The 8760-nt window shown below is 59.3% G+C and overlaps 1 protein-coding gene across 1 annotated transcript in view; it reads left to right on the top strand.

Moving 5' to 3' along the window:
- LOC146423049 (lysine-specific demethylase 6B-like) overlaps positions 1-1821 on the top strand; it is an 18290-nt gene extending 16469 nt beyond the window's left edge. The window contains exon 9 of the mRNA XM_085045255.1: positions 1802-1821. Coding sequence (XP_084901381.1) covers positions 1802-1821 — 20 coding nt within the window. The remainder of the gene's footprint in view (positions 1-1801) is intronic.
- Positions 1822-8760: the final 6939 nt, after the last annotated feature.

Below are 8760 nucleotides of genomic sequence, written 5' to 3'. Positions count from 1 at the left end.
TTTGGCTCCCCTGGGGTGAATTTTGGGGTTTTTGGCTCCCCTGGGGTGAATTTTGGGGGTTTTGGCTCCCCTGGGGTGAATTTTGGGGTGAATTTTGGGGGTTTTGGCTCTCCTGGGGTGAATTTTGGGGGTTTTGGATCCCCTGGGGTGAATTTTGAGGTTTTTTGGCTCCCCTGGGGTGAATTTTGGGGGGTTTTGGCTCCCCTGGGGTGAAATTTGGGGTTTTTGGCTCTCCTGGGGTGAATTTTGGGGTGAATTTTGGGGGTTTTGACTCTCCTGGGGTGATTTTTGGGGGTCCCAGCTGAGCTTTTGGGGTGCCACACCTCCCCCAATTCGGGGGGCACCTCTTGCCCCCTCAGAAGTGTTTGGGGCACACTGGGGTTCCCCAAATCCCTGTTTTTCACCCCAAATTGGGGGAGCCCCGGCACACCTGGCTCTTAAAGGGCCAGCGCACCTTTTGTGCCTCAGTTTCCCCTCATTTCGGGGTGTCCCCCTTGTTTTCTGGGGGGCACAGGCAGGTTTGGGGGTCTGGGGGGGGTCGAGGTGTCCAGGGGGGTCTTGGGGGTGTCAGGAAGTGGGATTGTGAGATTTTTGGGGGTCCTGGGGGGGATTTGGGGGTGTCTGGAGAGTTTTGGGGGGTCTGGGGTGGTTTTGGGGTGTCAGGAGTGGTTTTTGGGTGTATTTTGGGGTGTCAGGAGAGGATTTGGGGTGTTTTTGAGGTGTCAGGAGTGTTTTGTGGGTGTTTTTGGGTTGTCAGGAGTGTTTTTTGGGTTGTCAGGAGAGTTTTTTGGGGTGTCAGGGGTGTTTTTTGGGTGTCTGGGGTGGTTTTTTGGCTGTTTTTGGGTTGTTAGGGGTGTTTTTGGGTGTTTTTGGGGTCTCTGGGGTGTTTTTGGGTGTTTTTTTGGGTGTCAGGAGAGGATCTGGGGCTGTTTTTGGGGTCTGGGAGGATTTGGGGGGATTGGGGGGGATTTGGGGGCTTCAGGGGGGATTCAGGTGTCCTTAGGGGAAGATTTGGGGGTTTTGGGGTGTCTGGGGGGATTTAAGTTTTGTTTTTTGGGGGAAAAAAGGGGGAGTGAGGCCCTGGGGCCCCAAAAAACACACCTGGGGCCCCAAAAACCACAGCTGGGACCCCAAAAAACGTACCTGGGATTGCCAGAAACACACCTGGGACCCCAAAAAACACAGCTGAAACTCCCAAAAACATACCTGGGATCGCCAGAAACACACCTGGAACTCCCAGAAACACACCTGGGACCCTAAAAACACACCTGGGACCCCAAAAAACAGATCTAGGATCCCCAAAAACACACTGGAGCCTCCAAATATACAACTGGGACCCCAAAAAACACACTTGGGACCCCTCAAACTCACCTGGGACCCCAAAAAACACAGCTGGAACTCCCAAAAACAGACCTGGGATCCCCAGAAACACACCTGGGACACCAAAAACCACACTTGGGACCCTAAAAAACAGATCTGGGATCCCAAAAACACACCTAGGATCTCCCAAAAACACACCTGGGACCCCAGAACCACACCTGGAACCCCAAAAAACACATTTGGAACACCTTAAACTCACCTGGGACCCCAAAAAACACAGCTGGGACTCCCAAAAACAGACCTGGGATCTCCAGAAACACACCTGGGGCACCAAAAACACAGCTGGGATCTTACAAAACATACCTGGGACCCCAAAACCACACCTGGCACCCCCAAATGCATACCTGGGATCCCCTGAAACACACCTGGGACTCTAAAAACATACCTGAAATGCCCCAAAGCCACTCCTGGGCTCCTCCAGACACACCTGGGATCACCTAAAACACACCTGGGACCCAAAAAACACACCCGGAACCCCTCAAACTCACCAGGGATCCCCAAAACACACCTGGACCTCCTGAAACACAGCTGGACCCTCCAAAACACACCTGGACCCCCCAAAACACACCTGGACCCCCCCCAAAAAACAGCTGGGCCTTCCAGAAAACACACCTGGGATCCCCTAAAACACACCTAGGACCCCCCCAGACACACCTGGAACCCCAAAAACCACACCTGGGATCCCCAAAAAACACACCTGGAAACCTCGAGACACACCTGGAGACCCCAAAAACACACCTGGAGACCTCAAAACCTCACCTGGGATCCCCCAAAACCACACCTGGGTTCCCCAAAAAACACACCTGGAAACCTCGAGACACACCTGGGATCCCCAAAACATACCTGGGATCCCCTAAACACACCTGAGATCCCCTAAACATACCTGGGATCCCCCAAAACACACCTGGAGACCCCAAAAAACACACCTGGGTTCCCCAAAACCGCACCTGGCCCCCCTCCCCCCCAGGCGGCCCGGGCTGGGTGTGAGCTCCTGATAAGGAGGGTGTGGAGCACTGGGAGGGACTGGGAGGGACTGGGAGCTCTGGGGGCTGAACTGGGAGCGAGGGCGAAGGTTGAACTGGGAGCTGGACTGGGAGCTGAACTGGGAACACTGGGAGCTGAACTGGGAACTGAACTGGGAGCACTGGGAGCACTGGGAGCTGGGTAAGAGCTGAACTGGGAGCTGAACTGGGAGCTGGGTAAGAGCCGAACTGGGAGCTGGACTGGGAGCTGGGTAAGAGCCGAACTGGGAGCACTGGGAGCTGTACTGGGAGCACTGGGAGCTGGGTAAGAGCTGAACTGGGAGCACTGGGAGCTGTACTGGGAGCACTGGGAGCTGGGTAAGGGCTGCACTGGGAGCAACTGGGAGCTGGGTAAGGGCTGCACTGGGAGCACTGGGGTCTGTACTGGTAGTACTGGGAGCACTGGGAGCCTTGTAAGGGCTGAACTGGGAGCACTGGGAGCCTTGTAACGGCTGAACTGGGAGCACTGGGAGCCTTGTAAGGGCTGAACTGGGAGCACTGGGAGCCTTGTAAGGGCTGAACTGGGAGCACTGGGAGCCTTGTAAGGGCTGAACTGGGAGCACTGGGGTCTGTACTGGGAGTACTGGGAGCACTGGGAGCTGGGTAAGGGCTGGACTGGGAGCACTGGGAGCTGGACTGGGAGCTCTGGGAGCCTTGTAAGGGCTGAACTGGGAGCACTGGGAGCTGCACTGGGAGCTCTGGGAGCTGAACTGGGAGCACTGGGAGCCTTGTAAGGGCTGAACTGGGAGCACTGGGGGCTGGGAGTGAGGGTGAAGGTTGAGGTGGGAGCTGAACTGGGAGCACTGGGAGCTGGGTAAGGGCTGTACTGGGAGCACTGGGAGCCAAACTGGGAGCTGCACTGGGAGCTGGGTAAGAGGTGGACTGGGAGAACTGGGAGCTGTACTGGTAGCTGAACCAGGAGCGCTGGGAGCTGAACTGGGAACACTGGGAGCACTGGGAGCTGGGTAAGGGCTGTACTGGGAGATATACTGGGAGCTGCACTGGGAGCTGAACTGGGAGCACTGGGAGCTGGACTGGGAACACTGGGAGCTGGACCGGAAGGTGTTTGTGTCCTGGGAGTGCTGTGTGAATCCATACTGGGAGTACTGGGAATAGCAGATCTTACTGGGAGTCAGGAAGTTACTGGGAGTTGGAAATGGCTGCTACTGGTTATACTGGGAGCTGAACTGGGAGCACTGGGAGCCCAGTCTGGTGGGTGATGGTGTTACTGGAGCCAAGCCCGTGAGATACTGGGAGCACTGGGAGCTGAACTGGGAGCACTGGGAGCTGGGTAAAGGCTGTACTGGGAGCACTGGGAGCTGAACTGGGAGCACTGGGAGCTGGGCAAAGGCCGTACTGGGAGCACTGGGAGCCCCGTCTGGTGGGTGATGGTGTTACTGGAGCCAAGCCCGTGAGATACTGGGAGCACTGGGAGCACTGGGGCCTTGGGGTGATGGGGAAGTGCCTTACTGGGAGCTACTGGTTATACTGGGAAATGGGAGCCAGAGGGGCAAACTGGGAGCACTGGGAGAGAGGAGGGTTGGCTGTACTGGGAGCTGGGGGTGACAGGTACTGGTCATACTGGGAGCATCAATACTGGGGATACTGGGAGCACTGGGAATGCCATGCTGGGAGCTTGAACTGGCAGCTACTGGGAACAACCGTACTGGTCATACTGGGAGCACTGGGAATGGAGGGAGCCATACTGGGAGCTGGGACTGGTAGTTACTGGGGATACTGGGAACGCTGGTCAGTCATACTGGGAGCACTGGCAATGCCAGAGCTTGACCTAGCAGCTACTGGGGATACTGGGAGCACTGGGGGTGCCATACTGGGAGCACTGGGAATGGGGGTGACTATATTAGGAGCAGCAGTACTGGTTATACTGGGAGCACTGGGAATGGAGGGGGCTATACTGGGAGCTGGGACTGGCTGCTACTGGGGATACTGGGAGCGGCAGTACTGGTCATACTGGGAGCAGCACCCTCTGTCCATGCTGGGCCCTACTGGTCCCAGTATGGCACTGGGAGGGACACAGGAGCTCCCAGTGTTCCCAGTATGGCACTGGGAGGGTGCAGGAGCTTCCCAGTGCTCCCAGTATGGCACTGGGAGGGGCACAGGAGCTTCCCAGTGCTCCCAGTATGGCACTGGGAGGGCACAGGAGCTCCCAGTATGGCACTGGGAGGGTGCAGGAGCTCCCAGTATGGCACTGGGAGGGGCGCAGGAGCTCCCAGTATGGCACTGGGAGGGGCGCAGGAGCTCCCAGTGCTCCCAGTATGGCATTTCCAATGCTCCCAGTATGGCACTGGGAGGGACACAGGAGCTCCCAGTGCTCCCAGTAAGCTGTCTCTCTCTCTCTCCCCTCCCCCAGTCGCAGGCCATGGCCGGAGCCTAGCCCCTCCCCCACCGGAGCCACCTCGGACACGTGAGTGCCACAAGCCCCGCCCCCCGATAGGCCCCGCCCCCTCCCGGTCAGGTGGTGTGGGTGTGACCAGCTGGGGTGTGCACACCTGGCCGAGAGAGTGTGTGTGTGTGTGTGTGACTGGGGCTGTGCACACCTGGCCAGGTGTGTGTGTGTGACCCAGGTGTGTCTGTGTGTGATTTAGCTGTGTGCACACCTGACTGAGTGTGTGTGTGTGTGTGAGAATAGGGCTGTGCACACCTGGCCGAGTGTGTGTGTGACCAGGCTGTGCACACCTGTCTGACTGTGTGTGTGTGTGTGTGTGTGAGACTGGGGCTGTGCACACCTGTCGGTGTCTGTGTGTGATCCAGCTGTGTGCACACCTGGCTAGGTGTGTGTGTGTGTGTGTGTGTGAGACCAGGGGTGTGTGTCTGTGTGTGTGTGTGACCAGGCTGTGCACACCTGGCCGAGTGTGTCTGTGTGTCTGTGTGTGACTGGAGCTGTGCACACCTGGCTAGGTGTGTGTGTGTGTGACTGAAGGTGTGCACAACTGACTGTATGTGTGTGTGTGTGTGTGACAGGGCTGTGCACACCTAGCTAGGTGTGTGTGTGACCAGCATGTGCACACCTGGCCAGGTGTGTCACTGTGTGTCACCAGGTGTGTGCACACCTGTCCAGGTGTGTCACTGTGTGTCACCAGGTGTGTGCACACCTGGCCAGCCGTGTCTCTGTGTGTCACCAGGGCTGTGCACACCTGGCCAGCTGTGTCTCTTTGTGTGTGACCAGATGTGACCCAGGCTCTGCACACCTGTGCAGGTGTGTCACTGTGTGTCACCAGCTGTGTGCACACCTGTGCAGGTGTGTCACTGTGTGTCACCGGGGCTCTGCACACCTGTCCAGGTGTGTCACTGTGTGTCACCAGGTGTGTGCACAGCTGTCCAGGTGTGTCACTGTGTGTCGCCAGGTGTGTGCACACCTGTCCAGGTGTGTCACCGGGACTGTGACAGGTGTCTGTGTGGGTGTCAGGGTGTGCCCAGGTGTGTAACCAGGCAGGACATTGTCACACAGGTGTCACCTGCAGGACAGTGTCACGCAGGTGTCACACAAAGCACATTGTCACACACACTTTACACGCGTGTTGCACACATTTTACACACCTGTCACCTTTCTGTGACAGCGTCACACAGGTGTCACCCCCACAGGCTGACATCACACCTCTTACACGCCAGAGACAGTGTCACACGTGTTACACACATGTTACACACGTGTACCGCTGTGGGAGACTGTCACAGGTGAGTTACCTGTGTTACACTCACAGAGGAGTGTCACACACGTGTCACAGCCGTGTCACAGCCGTGGGGCAGTGTCACACATGTGTCACCTCTCTGGGACAGTGTCACACGCATGTCACACATGTAAGACACTGTCACACACATTACACACGTGTCACCTCTCTGGGACAGTGTCACATCCATGTGACCTGCACAGGACAGTGTCACACACACATCACACTCCTGGGACAGTGTCACACCTGTGTCACCTGTCTCAGACAATGTCACACATATTACACATATGTCACTTCCCCAGGACGGTGTCACACGTGTTACACACCTGTCACCTCTTTGAGACAGTGTCACACACGTGTCACCTCCCCAGCACAGTGTCACACAGATGTCACACCCCCAGCCCAATGTCACACCCGCTGTGACAGTGTCACACTCCAGGGCTCCTCCCCCACACCCCTGGTGGCCATCCCCCCCCTCCCCCCTCCCACGCGTGTCACGGATGTGTCACGGATGTGTCACGGATGTGTCACGGGTCACGCCGCCCCTCCCCCCACCCCCACCGGAACCGGTGACTCAACTGCCCCTCCCCCACCCGCCGCCCCTCCCCCACAGCTCCCCCCGATCCAGGGACAGTCAGGGGACATCGAGGGACAGTCAGGGGACAGTCAGGGACACCCAGGACACTCTGGGACACCACAGGGTCACATTGGGGACACCCAGGGACACCCCGGGGACACTGAGGGTCATCCAGAGATACCTCAGAGACACCCAGAGACACTCAGGGGACACTCAGGGACACTCGGGGACACCCTAGGGACACTTGGGGACACCCTGGGGACACCCTAGGGACACCCAGAGACACCCTGGGGACACTCAGGGACATTGAGGGACAGTCAGGGGACACTCGGGGACACCCAGGGACATCGAGGGATACTCAGGGACACCCAGGGCCACACTGGGGACACTCTAGGGACACCCAGGGACACCCCGAGACACCCCAGGGTCACTCAGAGACACCTCAGGGACATTGAGGGACACTCAGGGCCACACTGGGGACACCACAGGGACACTCAGGGACACCCACAGACAACCAGGGACACCCTGGGGACAACCAGAGACACCTCAGGGACACCCTGGGGACACTGAGGGACACCTAGAGACACTCAGGGACATTGAGGGACACCCTGAGGACACTCAGGGCCACCCTGGGGACACCGAGGGTCACCTGGGGCCACCCAGGATCGCTCAGGGACACTCCAGGGTCGCTTGGGGACACACTGGGGACACTCAGAGACACCAGGGACATTGAGGGACACCCCAGGGACACTCAGGGCCACACTGGGGACACTCTGGGACACCCAGAGATACCTCTGGGCCACCCTGGGGTCACTCAGGGCCACCCTGGGGACAGTCAGGGACACCAAGGGACACTCACGGCCACCCCCAGCAGTGTCCCAGGCAGGGGACAGCGGTGACACAGGTGCCACACGTGTGTGTCTGACTGTGTTGTGACACGTGGGGTCACGCCAGGTCACCTGGTGTCACACACGTGTCACTCCGTGGGGTTCTGTGTGTCCCCGAGTGCCACACTGTCCCCAAGTGTCACCCTGTCCCCGTGTCACCCCACAGTGTCCCCATGTCACCCCATGGCTGCTGCTGCAGTGTCCCTGTGTCACCTCGTGTGTGCCCTGCGTGTCCCCATTGTCCCTGCGTGTCCCCATGTCCCCCTGTGTGTCCCTCCCGTGTCCCTCCCGTGTCCCCTTGGGGGTCTCTCTGTCCCCCCCATGTCCCTGCGTGTCCCCAGGTGCCCTCCCCGTGTCCCCACATGTCCCCGAGTGCCCTCCCTGTGTCCCCATGTCTGTCCCTGTGCTCCTGTGGTGTCCCCTGGTGTCCTCCTGTCCCCCGTGTCTCCACATGTCCCCCCATGTCCTGTGTCCCCCACGGCTGTCCCCTGGTGTCCCCAATCTGCTGTGTCCCCTCGTGTCTCCCTGTGTCCCCCCATGTCCCCTGAGGGACACCTAGGGACACACTGGGGACACTCAGGGCCACCCAGGGACACCCTATGGACACTCCAGGGACACTCAGGGACACCCCAGGGTCACTTAGGGACAGTCAGGGCCACTCTGGGGACACACAGGGACACTCAGGGACACCAAGGGACACTCATAGACACCTGGGGACACTCAAGGCCACCCAGAGATACTGAGGGACACCCCAGGGTCACTTGGGGACACACTGGGAACACCCGGGGACACTCAGGGCCACCCTATGGACGCCCCAGGGACACTGAGGGACACCCCAGGGTCACTTAGGGACATTCAGGGCTACACTGGGGACACTCAGGGACACCCTGTGGACACCCCAGGGACACCGAGGGACACCGAGGGTCACCCAGGGCCACCCCAGGGATACTCCATGTCCCTCAAAGTCCCATGTCCAGTGTCCCCCCCGTGTCCACTAATGTCCTGTGTCCCCCGTGTCCCCACCATGTCCCCCCCGTGTTTGTCCCCGCCGTGTTTGTCCCCCCGTGTCCCCTCCGTGTCCCCTCCGTGTCCCCCCCCGTGTTTGTCCCCCCGTGTCCCCTCCCCTGCCGGGATTCCCCCTCCCCCCCCCCGCCGTCACGGGCATCCGGCTGACGTCACGGAGGGGGAGGGGCGGGGCGGGGAGGGGA

The sequence above is a fragment of the Lichenostomus cassidix genome, unplaced genomic scaffold, assembly GCF_008360975.1.
Source record: "Lichenostomus cassidix isolate B80296 unplaced genomic scaffold, HeHo_3.0 HiC_scaffold_34, whole genome shotgun sequence".
In the NCBI taxonomy this organism is placed as follows: Eukaryota; Metazoa; Chordata; class Aves; order Passeriformes; family Meliphagidae; genus Lichenostomus; species Lichenostomus cassidix.
Note: the sequence above shows the minus strand (reverse complement) of the source record. Positions and strands in the feature narration are given on the sequence as shown.